This window comes from Chiloscyllium plagiosum, unplaced genomic scaffold, assembly GCF_037043375.1.
Source record: "Chiloscyllium plagiosum isolate Xiang-an unplaced genomic scaffold, Cpla_swu_hap1 HiC_scaffold_2, whole genome shotgun sequence".
In the NCBI taxonomy this organism is placed as follows: Eukaryota; Metazoa; Chordata; class Chondrichthyes; order Orectolobiformes; family Hemiscylliidae; genus Chiloscyllium; species Chiloscyllium plagiosum.
In genome coordinates, this window is record NW_028270140.1 from 159,673,394 (window position 1) to 159,691,897 (window position 18,504).

At 43.4% G+C, this 18,504-nt stretch overlaps 1 protein-coding gene across 1 annotated transcript in view; it reads left to right on the plus strand.

Moving 5' to 3' along the window:
* LOC122556516 (uncharacterized) overlaps nucleotides 1-18,504 on the plus strand; it is a 153,216-nt gene that overhangs the window by 47,203 nt on the left and 87,509 nt on the right. Inside the window, exons 4-5 of the mRNA XM_043703248.2 lie at nucleotides 11,431-11,588; nucleotides 17,661-17,768. Of these exons, the coding sequence (XP_043559183.2) occupies nucleotides 11,431-11,588; nucleotides 17,661-17,768 (266 nt within the window). The remainder of the gene's footprint in view (nucleotides 1-11,430; nucleotides 11,589-17,660; nucleotides 17,769-18,504) is intronic.

The window sequence follows — 18,504 nt, forward strand, 5'->3', positions numbered from 1 at the left end:
ATTGATATACAATTAGCTCAAATATACAATAGCCAAAATTTAACAAAAAAAACAAAACAAAAAAAAACCGAAACAAAAAAAAACAAAACTCAACTATCTACTAATCTAACCTACAACTAACCAGAGTGTATATTTAAGTCTCTTACATGCTCGGAATGTGTCAGCATCAGATGTAATAAAACCCGTATTCATGCGGGATTCCTCCCCCGAGGGGCCCCGGACCAGCCAGATTTGTAATCTCAATTAAATAAAAGCCCTTGTTAGGATAGCCGAAATATCTGTATTTATGTAACTCAAGAAGGGCTGCCATATTTTATGAAATAATTCGGTCTTTCGGTGCACCATATTTGTAAGGAAGTCAAGGGGAATACATTCCATAATTAGTCTGTGCCAATTTGAAAGTCCAGGGGGGCCCTCAGCCGCCCAGTTCACCAAAATATTTTTCCTTGCACAGAAAGAAAGAATAGAAAATAGTCTCTTCCCGTACGTGTCCAGGGAGGGAAAGTTCGAAAAGCCCAAGAGGAGAGATACAAGGTCCACTTTAATTTCCGTTCCTAAAATTTCTGTCAGGGTACTTTCTACTTTAGTCCAATATCTACGGATCTTATGACAGGTCCATAAGCAATGTACAAGAGTGCCCACCTCTATTTTACATTTGGGACACATTGGAGATGCTCCTGCCTTAAATTTTGCCAATCAAACCGGTGCTATATGGGCCCTATGAGGTATCTTCAGATGGATAGCCTGGGTTCTGTTACAAATAGTAATTCTTCTAGCATTTTCCCAAATATCATTCCACGTTTCTGTAGAGATTTCTAGTCCCAAATCCTGATCCCATGTTTTAAGCAGATTATCCATATCTCCCGATACTTCATCATGTAGTAAATGATAAATAGTACTGACGGAAGATACCCCCACTGGTGGTAGGACACTACATTCTCTATCGGATTTATAAAGACTATCTAATAACGTAGTCTTCTTCTGTATATAATCTCGAATTTGGAAGTATCGAAAGAGGTCTCCATTGGGTAATCCGAATTTCTGACGCAGCTGTTCGAAAGACATCAGGACCCCGTCTTTAAATAGATCCCCTAAACATGAGATACCCCTGGATCTCCAGAGTTTAAAAGTGGCATCTGTTAACCCCAGTTGGAATCCCCATGCTCCCACTATCGGTGCATAGGGGGATGTTTTATGTGAATTGCCCTCATTTTGCCGCATTATATTCCAAGCCTTGATTGTATTTAGTATTATAGGGTTTTTACAGTGATCTGTAATGATTTTCCTCTTGTCTGAGAATAAAAGGTTAATAAGTGGGTATTTTACTTGAGAAGCCTCGATGTCCAACCTGATTGATTGTGGATCAGACAAGACCCAATCAGCTATGTAACTTAATAGGGAACTTAACTGATATTTCCTAAAGTCTGGGAAGTCCAATCCACCCCTTGCCTGTGGAAGCTGTAGCTTCTTCAGCTTAATGAGGGGCCGCCTATGATTCCAGATAAAGGAACCCAGCCAGCCATATAATTTACATAAAGCTGTCCTTGGCAGCATCACCGGAAGCATTCTCATAGGATATAGGAGACGGGGCAGGACATTCATTTTGATTAATGCTATTCTACCCAACCAGGAAATTGGAAGGTCTCCCCATCGCTGGAGGTCCTGCCTTATCCTTTCCAATAAATACACAAAATTAGCCTTATACAACTGACCAAATACTGGAGTAATAAAAATGCCTAAATATAAGAAGCCCTCCAGGGACCAGCGAAAGGGAAAAAGGGATCCGTCCGCTAAGCGGGGTATCATAGCAAGGCCACCCATTGGCATAGCCTCCGATTTTGAAAAATTAATTTTATAGCCTGAGAATGCACTAAATGTATTAATAACTTGGATTAAGCGAGGTATGGACATCAAAGGGTTACTGAGGAATAGAAGAACATCATCTGCATAAAGGGTAATTTTATGTTTACCTGTACCAATCCTTGGGGCCACTATATTCGGATCAGCCCGTATAGCTTCTGCTAGTGGTTCAATTATTAGTGTAAATAACAATGGCGAGGGAGGACATCCCTGATGGCAGCCCCTACCCACACTGAAGCTATCCAACCCTAATCCATTGTTAACCACAACTGCTTTGGGATCACTATACAATGTTGAGACCCATTTGGTAAACACCTTTCCAACGCCAAATCTTTCCAATGTGTAAAACAAACATGACCATTCAACCCTATCAAATGCCTTTTCCGCATCTAATGAAACTACTACTCCTGGTATCTTTCCCTGATGACAGGCTTGAATCATATTCAAAACCCTTCTAATATTATTGGATGATCTACGGCCCTTAATAAACCCCGTCTGATCCTCCTTTATAATATGTGGCAGTATCCTTTCTAGTCTCAATGCTAACGTTTTAGAGAGGATTTTAAAATCTACATTTAGCAAGGATATTGGTCTGTATGATGTACAATCTTCTGGGTCCTTTCCTTTTTTAAGGATAAGAGAGATATTTGCCTCTTTCAGCGAAGGCGGGAGACAGCCCTGACTATATGCATAGTTATACATGTCCATAAGTGGACCAGCCAGTATTTCTGTAAATTCTTTATAGAATTCAGCTTGAAAACTATCTGGGCCCGGTGCCTTACCATTCTGAAGTTGCCTAATTGCATCAAGTATTTCTTGGAGTGTAAGAGGAGCATTTAGGACCGATACTTGTTCCGGAGTTAGGCCTGGAAAAGTCAAATTTTTAAAAAATGACTGCATCCTCTTCGTCCTATCTTCACAATCCTGTGATTTATATAACTCAAAATAAAACTCTGTAAAGATTGCATTAATCTTTTTGTGATCATGTGTCAAAATACCTGTACTTTCCTTGATAGATGTAATAGTCTGAGGGGCTTTTTCTTCTTTGCAAGAAATCCTAAGTATCTACCCGGTTTGTCGCCATATTCATATAACCTTTGCTTTGCAAATAATATTTCCCTCTTAGCCGTTTGAGTAAGCGTAGTGTTTAGAGCTATCCTAAGGGCCGTAATCCTTTGCAATTTAATAATAGAAGGTCTATCAGTGTATGCTGTTTCAGCCGCTTTTAAGCGGGCTTCAAGCAGACCCTGTTGTTCTCCCTTTAATTTCTTCTGGGTCGCTGAGTAGGAGATGATCAAGCCTCGCGTGTAAGCTCTGATGGTCTCCCACATCATTGACGGGTTGCTAGCTGTACCTGAATTAATTTCTAAAAAAGTTTTAAATTCTTGAGAGAAGTACTTTACAAATTTACTATCTTTCATTAGGAAGGGGTCCATACGCCAATGCCGAGGGGATGTCCCATTGTTCCTCGCCTTAGTTTCCATATATACAGCAGCGTGGTCAGAAATTGCTATACTACCTATTTTACAGGATGATATGGAATTTAAAAAAATCGAGGGGGCAAAAAACATATCAATTCTGGTATGACATTTATGTGGATTAGAGTAGAAAGAAAAATCTCTGCCCTGTGGATGAAGACATCTCCATACATCTACTAGTCCTAATTCTTTGTTCAGATCCATCAATTGTCTAGATCTGGGAGATACTCCTGCAGTACTCTTGGGAATCCTATCTATTTCCGGATCCATAATACAATTAAAGTCTCCCCCTATAATTATATGACGGGCATCAAAAGCCATCAATTTTGAAAAGGCTTCCGTTATAAATTTAAAGGGGTGTGCCGGGGGGCAGTACAAATTTAAAATCCCATATTCCTCTCCATTTATGAGGGCTTTAATCAAGATATATCGTCCAGATTCGTCTTTTATCTGCTTTAGGATTTTGAAAGGGAAATTCTTCCGAACAAGAATAACAACTCCCCTGCTTTTTGAGCTAAAAGAAGAAAAAAAGGCCTGATCAAATCCGCCCTGTCGTAATTTCAAGTGTTCTTTATCCGACAGGTGTGTCTCCTGTAGGAGAGCTATATCAACTCTTTCCTTCTTAAGATTTGATAATATTTTCTTCCTTTTGACTGTCGAATTACTTCCCTTGACATTCCAGTTGCACCACTTAACCGACTGATCAACTATAATCCTCTGGGCCAATCCGAGACCCCTCGGGAGGGGGAACCTTATCCAGAACATCCCGAGCGTAGAGCATATAAAATTTACAAAAATAAAACCTCTTTAATACACCCACAACAATACAGTAAAAAACTATTTCTAAATAAAAAAATATAAAACGTATCTAAGTGGAGACTTTCCCCCTTGTTCCCAGGGGGTGTCACTTCCTCTCCAAAAGCCCATCATATCCTCTCCCAACCAATGCCCCACCCTTGACCCAGGCACTCCTCAATCAAATGAGGAGAATTCAAATATAATACAAAGCGAGAGTTAACAATGAGCACCCTACCCCCACCTATACCAACACCTGGGTATATTTGGTAATGTTAATACCATATATAAACATATAACTATAAAATTACCACCTCAACTAACAATAATTAAATATAATAATACAAAATAACAAGGGGAAAACAACCCCGCTCCTAGAGACAGAGGTAAAATTGAATAAGGTAACCACCTCCCCCCACCAACATTAACCAAAGCCCCCAGCTTTTATATATATATATATATATACACACACATATACATACATCCCTCATATATACATAAAATAATAACAGAAAACAACCCCAAGGGGGGGGAGAAAATCAAATCCCTCTCCCCGCCCCCCATGATAATATTAAACAGTAAGGTAAGAGAAAAAAAAAGGGGGGGATATAAACCAAAGCCGGGGGAAAGGCAGACCAACATTCATTATGTCTTACAGTTTATCTAAGAGAGTCCAAGAATTCCTTAGCCTTTTCTGGTGATCCAAAGTTATATACGGATCCTTCATGGTTAAAGCGTAACATCGCTGGGTAGCGTAAGGAGTACTGAATATTTAAGTCCCTTAAACACTTCTTCGCCTCATCGAATGCCTTCCTCTTTCGAACCAGAGCCGGGGAAAAGTCCTGAAATAGCATGATCTTGGATCCTTTATAGATCATAACTTGGGGGTCTTTTCCGAGATTTCTAGAGGCTTCTAGGAGTATCTGCCTCTCCTTGTAGCTCTGCAGTCGGAACAGGACCGGGCGTGGGCGCTGGTTCGAGCCGGGCCCACGTATTGCGACCCGATAGGCCCATTCCACCCTTACCTGGCCTGATCCAGCTTCCAGATTTAAAAGTTGTAGCAGCCACTGCTCCAGGAATGCTGTAAGCTGGCCTTCCTCTTCCCGTTCGGGAAGGCCCAGCAAACGAATATTTTTTCGACGACCTCGATTATCGAGGTCGTCAATATGATTTTCCAAGGTCCGGACTCGCTGCTCGGCATTCAATTTCTTAGATTTCTCGGTCGTGCTTCTGCAGCGCGGCCGAGAGCGAGTCCCAACGATTTCTGGATTCTGCAATAAAGGCATCGATCTTCGAATCCAGCTTGGAAATCATTTCTGCAAGGCTTGTTACTGTAGGTAAGTCCCCCGGGGCGGCTGTGGACGCCTCTGCTGCAGCTGGAGAGGGTGGGGGAGGGGTTCCTGCTTGCTGAGAGCTGCGGGCTCCCTTCCCTTTAGTCATTTTTACTTAGGATTAAATTGTTTAAATGTAATATTACACAACTAATTAAATTACACAACTATTATAAATGATTTGGTGAGCGTGGTAGGGAGTGGGTGACCCACTGTACCCAAGTCTTAGGAGGAGCACTATAGACTCAGTCTTGCTGGGTCGCCGCGATCTTGGATTCCCCCTCTTTTGTACTCTTAATTTATAACTCCTTATTAATTTTGGTAATTCCATGTGGCTTTTTAATTCTGTACAATCTACTGAAATCTATATCAAGTTCCATAATTTTAAGGCGTGAACACTTTCTTCCATGGACTTTGCTCACCTTACACCCCTACTTCTTGCTCAGGGCCTATCATAACACAGGCTTCTTTTCGCCTAGCCAAACTGCTTTCCTCTCTTAATGACCCCTTTATCATCTTTTCTTTCTTCCAGGTTTAACATTATCCATCCCTTTGTCTGCCCAAATGTTTATCTCTCCCCCACGCTCCACCTCTAACTACTGCATCACTTCTCCTCCGCCCCCACACCCACTTCTGCCTTCTCCCCAGAAGCCTTGATCTCTTGATCTCCTTGCTATTCAAGAATCTATCTGTCTCTGTTTTAAGTGCACTCAATGACATGGCCTACACAGCTACTACGGAAATGCACTCCAATCAATGAAGGAACCTTGGGTGTCAAGGGATGTAGAGCATCTAGACAAGAGGAAGAAGGAACCTTACATAAGGTTGGGGAGGCAAGGATCAGACAGGGCTCCGGAGGGTCCCAAGGTAGTGGGTAGGATAAGGAAAACCCTAAGGCATTCTACACTTATGGAAGGAACAAGACGATGGCCAGAGTGAGGGTAGGGCCAATCAGGTATAGTGGAGGGAACTTGTGCCTGGAGTTGGAGGAAGTATGGGAGGTCCTTAATGAATACTTTGTTTCAGTATTCACTACTGTGAATTGTTTGTGAGGATAGCATAAAGCACACTGATATGCTCGAACAGGTTAAGAATAGGATGTGCTGAAAATTTTGAAAAATAGAACGATAGATTATTCCCCTATGCCAGACAGGGTATACCAACAGTTACTACAGGAAGCGAGGGAAGAGATTGCTGCGCAATGATCTTTGCGTCCTCACTGTCCACTGGAGTAGTACCAGATGATAGAAGGGTGGCAAATGTTATTTCTTTGTCAAGAAAGGGAATAGGAATAATCATGAGAATTACAAGACCAGTTAGTCTTACGTGAGTGGTGGGAAAATCGTTGGAGAGGATTCTGAGAGACAGGATTTATGATTACTTGGAAAACTATAGTTTGATTAGAGATAGTCAACATGGCTTTGTGAGGGGCAGGTCATGCTTCGCAAGCCTTATTGAATTATTTGAGGATGTGACAAAACACATATATGAAGGTAAAGCAGTGGATGTGGTGTATATGGATTTTAGCAAGGCAAATGATAAAGCTCCCCATGGTAGGCTCATTCAGAAAGTAAGGAGGCATGGGATACAGGGAAACCTGTCTGTCTGGATACAGAATTGGCTGTCCCATAGAAGACAGAGAGTAGTGTTAGATGGAAAGTATTCAGCCTGGAGCTTGGTGACCAGTGGTGTTCTGCAGGGATTGGTTCTTGGACCTCTAATCTTCATGATTTTTATAAATGATTTGGATGCGGAAGTGGAAGGGTAGGTTAGTAAGTTTGCCGATGACACAAAGGTTGTGGAACTTTGGATAGTGTGGAGGGCTGTTGTAGGTTGTAACGGGACATTGACAATGCAGAAGATGTAGGATCAGTTCATTCCAAAAAGGAAGAAAGATCCTAAGAGGAGGCAGGGGTGGCCGTGGCTAACGAGGGAAGTTAAGAAACATATAAAGTTAAAAGAGAAAAAGTATAACATAGCAAAGATAAGTGGGAAAACGGAGGACTGGGAAGCTTTTAAAGAACAACAGAGGATTACTAAGAAGGAAATACGCAGAGAAAAAATGAGGTACGAAGGTAAACTGGCCAAAACTATAAAGGAGGATAGTAAAAGCTTTTTTAGGTTTGTGAAAGGGAAAAAATGGTTAAGACTAAAATTGGGCCTTTGAAGACAAAAACAGGTGAATATATTACAGGGAACAAAGAAATGGCAGAAGAATTGAATTGGTACTTCAGGTCTGTGTTCACTGGGGAAGACACAAGCAATCTCCCTGAGGTAACAGTGGCTGAAGGACCTGAACTGAAGGGAATTTATATTTGGCAGGAATTGGTGTTAGAGAGACTGTTAGGTCTGAATGTTGATAAGTCCCTGGGGCCTGATGGTCTACATCCCAGGGTACTGAAGGAAGTGGCTCGAGAAATCGTGGAAGCGTTGGTGATTATTTTCCAGAGTTCGATAGATTCAGGATCAGTTCCTGCGGATTGGAGGGTGGCTAATGTTGTACCACTTTTTAAGAAAGGTGGGAGAGAGAAAGCAGGAAATTATAGACCAGTTAGTCTGACCTCAGTGGTGGGAAAGATGCTAGAGTCTATTATAAAGGATGAAATTACGACACATCTGGATAGTAGTAACAGGATAGGTCAGAGTCAGCATGGATTTATGAAGGGGAAATCATGCTTGACTAATCTTCTGGAAATTTTTTGAGGATGTAACTCTGAAGATGGACAAGGGAGATCCAGTGGATGTAGTGTACCTGGACTTTCAGAAAGCCTTTGATAAAGTCCCACAAAGAAGGTTAGTGAGCAAAATTAGGGTGCATGGTATTGGGGGCAAAATACTGACTTGGATTGAAAATTGGTTGGCTGACAGGAAACAGAGAGTAGTGATAAACGGCTCCCTTTCGGAATGGCAGGGGGTGACCAGTGGGGTACCGCAGGGATCAGTGCTGGGACCGCAGCTTTTTACAATATACATTAATGATATAGATGATGGTATTAAAAGTAATATTAGCAAATTTGCTGATGATACAAAGCTGGGTGGCAGGGTGAAATGTGATGAGGATGTTAGGAGATTACAGGGTGACCTGGACAGGCTAGGTGAGTGGACAGATGCATGGCAGATGCAATTTAATGTGGATAAGTGTATGGTTATCCACTTTGGTGGCAAGAACAGGAAGGCAAATTACTACCTAAATGGAGTCAAGTTAGGTAAAGGGGCAGTACAGAGAGATCTGGGTGTTCTTGTACACCAGTCAATGAAGGTAAGCATGCAGGTACAGCAGGTAGTGAAGAAGGCTAATAGCATGCTGGCCTTCATAACAAGAGGGATTGAGTATAGAAGCAAAGAGGTTCTTCTGCAGCTGTACAGGGCCCTGGTGAGACTGCGCCTGGAATATTGTGTGCAGTTTTGGTCTCCAAATTTGAGGAAAGACATTCTAGCTATTGAGGGAGTGCAGCATAGGTTCACGAAGTCAATTCCTGGAATGGCGGGACTATCTTATGTTGAAATACTGGAGCAACTGGGCTTGTATACCCTTGAGTGTAGAAGACTGAGAGGGGATCTGATTGAGACGTATAAGATTATTAAAGGATTGGACACTCTGGGGGCAGGAAGCATGTTTCCGCTGATGGGTGAGTGCCGAACCAGAGGACACAGTTTAAAAATAAGGGGTAGGCCATTTAGAACAGAGTTGAGGAGAAACTTCTTCACCCAGAGAGTGGTGGGTGTGTGGAATGCTCTGCCCCAGAGGGCAGTGGAGGCCAAGTCTCTGGATACTTTCAAGAAAGAGTTGGATAGAGCTCTCAAGGATAGTGGAATCAAGGGTTATGGGGATAAGGCAGGAACAGGATACTGATTAAGGATGATCAGCCATGATCATAATGAATGGTGGTGCTGGCTCGAAGGGCAGAATGGCCTACTCCTGCACCTATTGTCTATTGTCTATTGACATGATGCAGAACTGGCTGGTATGTGGCAGATGGAGTTCAACCTGGAAAAGTGTGAAGTGATTCAGTTTGGAAGGTTGAATTTGAATGCAGAATACAGGGTTAAAGGCAGGATTCTTGGCAGTGAGGAGAAACAGATGGATCTTAGGGTCCATGTCCATAAATTCCTCAAAGTTGTCATCCAAATTGATAGGGTTGATAACAAGGCATATGGTGTGTTGGCTTTCGTTAGCAGGGGGTCTGAGTTTAAGAGCCATGATGTTATGCTGCAGCTCGATAGAGCCCTGGTTAGACCACACTTGGAATATTGTGTTCAGTTCTGATCGCTTCATTATAGGAAGGATGTGGAAGCTTTAGAGAGGGTGCAGAGGAGATTAACCAGAATGCTGCCTGGACTGGAGGGCATGGAGAGTTTTGAGAAGATTTGTAGCTCAGGTTGAGGTTCTGGATGTAGGTTTGCTCACTGAGCTGGAAGGTACGTTTTCATGGAGGGCATGTCTTAAGAAGAAAGCTTGAGGGAGCTAGGACTTTTCTCATTGGAGCAAAGAAGAATGAGAGGCGACTTGATGGAGGTGTACAATATGATGAGAGGCATAGATGGAGTGGATAGCCAGAGACTTCTTCCCAGGTCAGAAATGGCTATCACGAGGGGGAACAATTTTAGTATGATTGGGGGAAGGTTTAGGGGTGATGGCAGAGGTAGGTTCTTTACTCAGAGAGTGGTGGGTGTGTGGAATGCACTGCCAGCAGCGGTAGTGGAGTCAGATACATTAGGGACATTTAAGGGACTCTTGGACAGGCAAGCGGAGGATAGTAAAATGAAGGGTATGTTGGCTAGTTTGATCTTAGACTAGGAAAAATGGTCAGCACAGCATCAAGGGCTGAAGGGCTTGTACTGTGCTGTACTGTTCGATGTTCCATGTTCTGTGATGTTCTGAGAAACTATCCTGGATCCATTACTTATCTGATCAACTGGCCGGAGGTATGGCAGATGGAGTCTAATTGTGAAGTGTTTGGCAAGATAAAGCAGTGCAGCATTTATATACAGTTAGTGATAGGATCCCGGAATAAGTTTTCAAACAGAGAGATCTTGGAGTGCAGATGTATAATTCCTTGAAAGTGGTATCACAGGTAGATGGTGGTGAAGAAACTAAAAGAGAAAATGCTGGAAAATCTTAGCAGCATCTACAAGGAGAGAAAAGAGCTGACGTTTCGAGTCTAACTGATCCTTTGTCAAAGCTGTACAGTTCTGGTCACCCTGCTACAGGAAAGATGCAAGTAAACTGGAAAGATCATGAAAAGATTTCACAAGGATGTTACTGAGACTGAAGGGTTTGAGTTATAAGGGTAGGCTGAGACTTTTTTGCATCGAGCATAGGAGGCTGAGGAGTGACTTTATAGAGGTTTATAAAATGATGAGGGGCATAGATAAGGTGAGTAGCCAAGGTCTTTTCCCCAGGATAAGGGAGTCCAAAACTAGAAGGGATAGGTTTAAGGTGAGAGAGGAAAGATGTAAAAGGGACCTGAGGGGCAACTTTTTTATGCAGAGGGTGGTGTGTTTATGGAATGAGCTGCCAGAGGAGTGGTAGAGTAGTTATAACATTTAAAAGACTCTTGGACAGGTACATAAATAGGAAGAACTTAGAGGGTTGTGGGCCAAACACAGGCAAATGGGATGAGGTCAGATTGGGAAACCTGGCCAGCATAGACTGGTTGGGCTGAAGGGCCTGACTCTGTGCTGTAAACTTCAATGATTCTATGACTGTACTTTCTCTAAAATGTTCATCTGGACAATCCTTGCCTATCTACTGTATCCGCGGAGTAAGTATGTGGATTAAAATCTCCCGTGTCATATTTTATTTTTATTAGCACAAACTGAATAATTCCCTGACAGCATCTTGAATTCAAACCCAGAATTCTGATGTGAAAGTGCTGTGTACACATTTACTGCATTATGAAACTTCCAACACTGTATTACCAGCACAGAAAGCAGAATATTAAAGTATGTTTTTCCTCTTGCAGGTCGGGTATGTTCCTTCAATAACACTTCCCTACGCCCAGGTGAAAAGGTTAATCAGTTGCAAGGCAACATCTGTAAGACGTATACTTGCACCAGTAAGGGCAAGACACCACCGACAATAACAACCTCCACAAAGACCTGTAAAACAACTTGCAGCAAGGTAGTCTTCTGATTTTTAGGCAATACGTATGCTTATTTACACACCAAAGAAATAGAGGTGTCAAAATTATATGTTAAACCTTGGTCCCTGATCCTAGAACCTGAGAACATTAGGCAGCAAAACTCTAATAAGGCTGTATGTGGGTTGGATCCCAGGAAAGGGGTCAGAAAACAGCCTCCATTCTCTGCTCTGTTTGTGCTTTTACAAGTGATTCCAGTGAGGCCATGGGGAGTTCAGTAGATTTCACTTGCTGAGGGTTAACTTAGAACCGGAGGAATGATACAGCAGAAAAGGGGGCCATTTGGCCCATCTTTTTCCTGCTGACCCAATGACACCCAGAAGCCCTTTCTAATCCCATCTTCCTACACACGGCCCATATTCCTGCAGCTTGAAGTATTTACAGTGCAGACCCATGCACATTTTGAAAGAGTTTAGGTTCCCTGCCTCCACCACCAACTCAGGCAGTGAACTGCATTTTTTTTATAAATGACCTGGAGGAGGGGTTAGAAGGTTGGGTGAGCAAGTTTGCGGATGATACGAAAGTCGGAGGAGTTGTAGACAGTGAGGAAGGATGTGGCAGGTTACAGCGGGATATAGATAAGCTGCAGAGCTGGGCAGAAAGGTGGCAAATGGAGTTCAATGTAGCTAAGTGTGAGGTGATTCACTTTGGTAAGAGTAATAAAAAGATGGGGTACTGGGCTAACGGTCGGATACTTGGTAGTGTGGATGAGCAGAGGGATCTTGGTGTCCATGTACACAGATCTTTGAAAGTTGCCACCCAGGTAAATAGTGCGGTGAAGAAGGCATATGGCGTACTGGCTTTTATTGGTAGAGGAATTGAGTTCCGGAGTACTGAGGTCATGTTGCAGTTGTATAAGACTCTGGTGCGGCCGCATCTGGAGTATTGTGTGCAGTTTTGGTCGCCATACTATAGGAAGGATGTGGAGGCACTGGAACGGGTGTAGAGGAGGTTTACCAGGATGTTGCCTGGTATGGTAGGAAGATCGTATGAGGAAAGGCTGAGGCACTTGGGGTTGTTTTCATTGGAGAAAAGAAGGTTTAGGGGTGACTTGATAGAGGTGTACAAGATGATTAGGGGTTTAGATAGGATCGACAGTGAGAATCTTTTTCCACGTATGGAGTCAGCTATTACAAGGGGGCATAGCTTTAAATTAAGGGGGGGTAGGTATAGGACAGATGTTAGGGGTAGGTTCTTTACTCAGCGAGTCGTGAGTTCATGGAATGCCCTGCCAGTAGCAGTGGTGGACTCTCCCTCATTATGGGCATTTAAGCGGGCATTGGATAGGCATATGGAGGATAGTGGGCTAGTGTAGGTTAGGTGGGCTTGGATCGGTGCAACATCGAGGGCCGAAGGGCCTGTACTGCGCTGTATTCTTCTATGTTCTAACCCTCTGCATAAAAAATGCTTTTCCTCAAGTCCCTTCTAATCCTTCTGCCACTTAACTTGAATCTAAGATCCCTGGTTTTTGAACTCTCTGCTAATGGAGACAGCTCCCTTTGTCTACCCTCTTTCTGCCCCTTGTACATTTGTACACCTTGATCAAGTCACACACCCCCACCCCCTCAGCCTTCTCTGTTCTTAAAGATTAGAATTCCTACATGTGGAAACAGGTCCTTCGGCCCAACAAGTCCACACTGGGCTCCGGACAGTATCCCACCCACACCCATTCCCCTACCCTTTATTTACCCCTGACTAATCCACCTAATCTACATGTCCCCAAACACAATGGGCAATTTAGCGTGGCCAGTTCACTGAACCTGCACACCTTTGGATTGTGGGAGGAAACTGGAGCACCCAGAGGAAACCTACGCAGACACATGGAGAATGTGCAAGCTCCACACAGACAGTCATCCAAGGTTGGAATTGAACCCAGGTCCCTGGCACTGTGAGGCAACAGTGCTAGCCACTGAGCCATGGTGCCACCAACTGTGGGGCTGTGTTCAAAGGAAAACAGCCCCAATCTCCCCATGTAGCTACAATTCTTCAGCCATGGCAACATTCTGGGAAATCCTGTCTGCATTATCCTCATTATTATTTCCCCACTCTCATTCTCCATGGGGCCTGTGTTCACTTTGGCTTCTCTCTTCCTTTTTATACATTTAAAGAAGCTCCTGCTGTCCATGTTCATAATACCTGCAAGTTTTCACTCAAAGTTTATTTTCTTCCTCTTTATTGATGCTTTGATCAAATGAAATAATTTCAAGTTTGCTAATGACTGAAAACTGTGAGGAATTGTGAGTGGAGAGTAGGAAATAATGAGGCTTCAATATGATTCTAATAAATTGTATGAGAGGACAAATACTGTACATGAGATTCAGTCTAATGTGGGGTGAAGATATCCATTTGGACAACAGAATAGCAGAATATTATTTAAATAATGATAGATTGAAAAATGTTGATATAAAAGGGGTCCTGCAGGTGGAGCAACCATTTTCATTTTATTCATCTGCGGTCTGCCTACATCGCAAACTAGACCAGCATTTATTGCCCATCTTAAATTGTGGTTGGAAGTCAATCACATTGCTATGGGTCTGGAATCTCATAAGGTTGGACCAAGGATGACAGAAGTCTCCTTCTCTGAAGGACATTAGTGAATCAATTTCTTTTTGACATTTGGCAATGGTTTCATGTTCATTAGGGTCTTAATTCCAGATTTTTATTGAATTCAAATTTCACGATCTGCCATGGTGGGATTCAAACCTGGGTCCCCAGAACGTTATTACCCGAGTTTCTGACCAATGGTCTGTTGATAATGCCATTGCCTCCCCAGCATTTAGGAAGATAAATAGCATATTGACTTTTATTGACAGAACAGCTGAGAACAGGAATGAAAATGTCTTACTGTAGTTGCACAAGGCCTTGATCAGACAACGCCTGAAGCATTATGTACAGTTTTTAATAATGACCTCTGGGGTGAAGGGCTTATCGTATGAGGAGAGGTACAGTTAATTGGGCCACAACTTACTGGAGTAAAAGAAAGAACTGTGGATGCTGGAGATCTGAAACAAACAGAAAAAGAAATTGCTGGAAAAACTCAGTAGGTCTGACAGCATCTGTGAAGAGAAAACAGAGTTAATGTTTTGAGTCCAGTGACCATTCATTGGCTAGCATCCCATGAACCCAAGCCATCTTTAAAGCACCCGATGTACACCCAGGCGAGCATTCCCAGGCTGCTCTGCTCATTAAAGGACATGTGCACAACATGTAGGAGAAGGGGAAGATGTCACTGCAATTCTCCAACCTGGAGGTCTTGCACCACCATGCCTTGTTAGCCTGATCCCAGATTGTGGAAGAACAGCCAGCAATGCAGAAACTAGGTCAGTGTCTACTCTGCCTGACATCCAAATCCTTACCCATATAAGGGGAGAATTCTAACCCTTGAAGGACAAAACCAAGACCCCTCCTGCCACTCTGTATGGCACTGCCACACTCCCCTCAGTCCCATTATCGCACCCAATCTTTGTTTCTAACCAGTGACCGCCATGCCTTCTCTCTCTTTTTACTTGCAGGTTCCATAAGTCTTACCCATGACATCAGTGGGGAAATAATCAGGGATGGAGGAAGCATCCTCCTGAACCTCTGAGGAAAAGAATTCAGAGGTCTCAGAAAGAATATCAGCAAGGCTGCCTTCTGCACTGCCCAGATACTGACACCCTTGGGTTGTAGGGTTGGGAGGTGGCACCGCAGGCATAGAAAGTCTAGATACACAATATTGTGAGAGCCTCAGAGCAATAGTTCTGCAGTTGGCTAAGGTTGAAATGCCTTGGCCATTGGCAATCAGGCAACACAATGACCCTCATTGCCCAAGAGCTTCATTAGCGCAACAAGTCATGTGACCATCTGACTACCTCCATGGACAGGTTGGTGGCTGGCATGAAGGGCTCGGCCTAGCACCCTCAGTGCTGTCAGAGATGCACACAAACTTGTACCTCATTGCTCCAGCCATTGATTCTCAAACGTTATGGGGGCAAAGGGCTTGGTGATCCTGAACCCAAGTTTAGATGCACCTTCATCACAAAGAGACAGCAGGAGGCACCCATCCAAAGGAGGAACTATGCACAAGCTGAGGTGACTGGACCTTCCACCTCCACCCTACCTGCCCAACTTTAATCCTTGAAAGTCCAAAATGAAAAGAGACAACCTGCCCCTGACAGTAAGATCCTCCATATATCTGGTTTGTCCTGCATCCCAGCTGCAAAACCAGGGAGTGCTGTGAACCATAGTGGGAGAAAGAGAAAGAAGACATTTATTGAGGGTGCTTTGAAGATCCTGGGGAAGGACACTTTTTTATAAATAAAAGTACTGATAAATGAATGATGATGACTTTAATTTTCATGCATCTCTTTTGAGATTCTCTGTATAGGCATTGGGCACATATTCATACCAGCCAGCAGTAGTTCATGGCCACACACAAGAACTCAATGAATGAAGGTCTGCACTGATAGCCGACTACACCAAACCGGAGAGTGCTGGAGGAACTCTGTAGGTCTGGCAGTGTCTATAGAGAGAGAAACAGTTAATGTTTCAAATCCAGTATGGCTTTTCAGAACTCAGAACTCAATCATAATGCTGGATGTCAAAGGGAAGAAAGTGGCTGTGAGCTCAGTGAAAGTGGGCGGGCAGGTGACTCGAGGGAGCTGCAGCAACTACTGTTCATATGCTCCATGAAAGGTATAGCACACAGACATGTAAGTTCCTAATCCTTGGCCATCCAGTATTGACCATCTCTCTACGTTGAAACCCCCAAGGATTGTCACTCTGGAACAACTCTTTGGCAGCAAATACCTTTATGTACAGAGGGGCAAAAGACAGGAACAAAACCCAGTCCCATGCAAGCTGAAGCAACAACACTGCATGTTCTGCCAAGAGACCTTTTCATCTTCAGGACTCAACATTGAATTTAACAATTTCAGAATGGGATCACACTCTTCCATGTTTGCTGCACTCCCCCACACACTTCAGTTCCCTTTTGTAAGGGTTGCTCCCAGCACAGCCAATTACTGTTCTCAATCTACACAGCTTCTATCTCTCACAGCTTATCATCAGCAATTGCATTGTTTATCTATTCGTTTTGTCTCTCTCTCTCTCTCCCTCCCTCCCTCTCTCTCTCTCTCTCTCTCTCTCTCTCTCAATCTCCCTATCTATCTCTCTGGGCACTGTCTCCATAAACTCTATTCATTCTGCAACCCCCTTCCCCCCACATTACCCCCTCCCCCCCCACCCCAAAATCGTCTCGTAAATACCATTCTTTTCCAGCTATTTTCACTTCTGACAAAGGGTAACCATAGTCAAAACTTTTTTGTTCTCTCTTCATGTCTGCCAGGTTTGCTGAGTTCCTCCAGCACTTTCTGTTTTTATTTCAGATTTCCATCATCCACAGTGTTTCATTTTATTCTCTGAAGCTAAATTAGTGAGTGATAAGAGAGCCAGCATGCAACCCTGAAAGACAGCCTGGTCCAGTCTATGAGCTGAGTACCTGCCCCTGTACGCAAAATGTCCCCACCATTGCTGGTGCACTCTGTGTGCTTCCAGAGCACCCATCCAATGCCTGGTAGAAGTGCCAACCTGGTTGGGACAGATTGGCAGAAGAAGGATACAAATGTCCCTGAAGGAGGAATGCACTTGTCTGCTATCCAAGGATCATACGCTGAGATGTTGCGAGCCAGTGTCTGACGTGGAAGTTATTCAGAACAAATGACGAGCTGGTTCCACCAGTCATGTGTTCTGGTTTCCTTTCAGGTTTCCCCAATGTCTCAATTACCCTTTGAAATGGCTAATCACTGGCTCCAAGCACAGTTCGGGGTTGGGGGACAGCCAATGCTGGCCTATCCAATGATGCCCACATGCAAGGATACATAACAAGAAACTGTACCCAAAAGGAGGTGTAGGGGATCAGGAGCAGCAATCAAAAGATTTCATCATTTTTTGCCTCTGTAGTCATGACAGTGCTGACTGTTTCAATGTGATTACATTTACAAATTTCAGACCAGTGCATGAGCTGAAATTATGAATTCAAAATATTTAATTCAGTCTTCTGTGTTCTTTCCTAGGGCTTTGAGTTGAGAGACTCTCGTGATAAAAATGATTGTTGTCCAGAGTGTGTTCAAGTAAAATGTATTTACAATACTCCAACTTCTCCTGAGCCCATCCTGCTTGAGGTATGGATCTACCCTGAAGTTTTGAAATGAATAACATCAGAAATTCACAAACTGGAGTAGAAGTGTAAAAGGGCCTGTGGAACAAGATGGAAACTTTTAGAGGATGTCAATGACAGCTCTCAGTGTGGGGGGGATTTGTTTCTCTTTAGATAGCTACTCAATACCTTTCTGTGAATTCTATGATTAAATCTGCATCTATCACACTGATAAGCAGTGTATTCCAGATCATAATCATTCAATTGTTTTTATTTGTACATGTGATGTGGGTGTCAGTGGCTGGGCCAGCATTATTGCCCATCCCTAGCTGCCCTTGAGAAGGTGGGAGTGAGCTGCCTTCTTAAACCGCTGCTGTCCATATGGTGTAGGGACACACATGGTGCTGCTAGGGAGGAGGTTCCAGTAATTTGATGCAGCAACAGTAATCGAACCCCACTGACTCCCACAGTTACCTTTGACTATCCTTCCTCACTTGCTGCTTTCTGTAAAGATTCTCTTCCATTCTCTCATTCCTCCAGCTCCATTGCATCTGCTCCAATGATGCCAGATGTGATAAGGGAGTCTCCGAAATGTCCATCTTCTTCCTCAACGAAGGATTCCCCAGCACCTCGGTTAACAGGGCACACAGCTGTGTCTTACCCATCTCCTGCACTTTTGCCTTCATCCCCATTTCTTCCTTTCCACAACAGCAATAGGGTTCCCCTTGTCATTACCAACCATCCCACCAGCTTTCGCATCT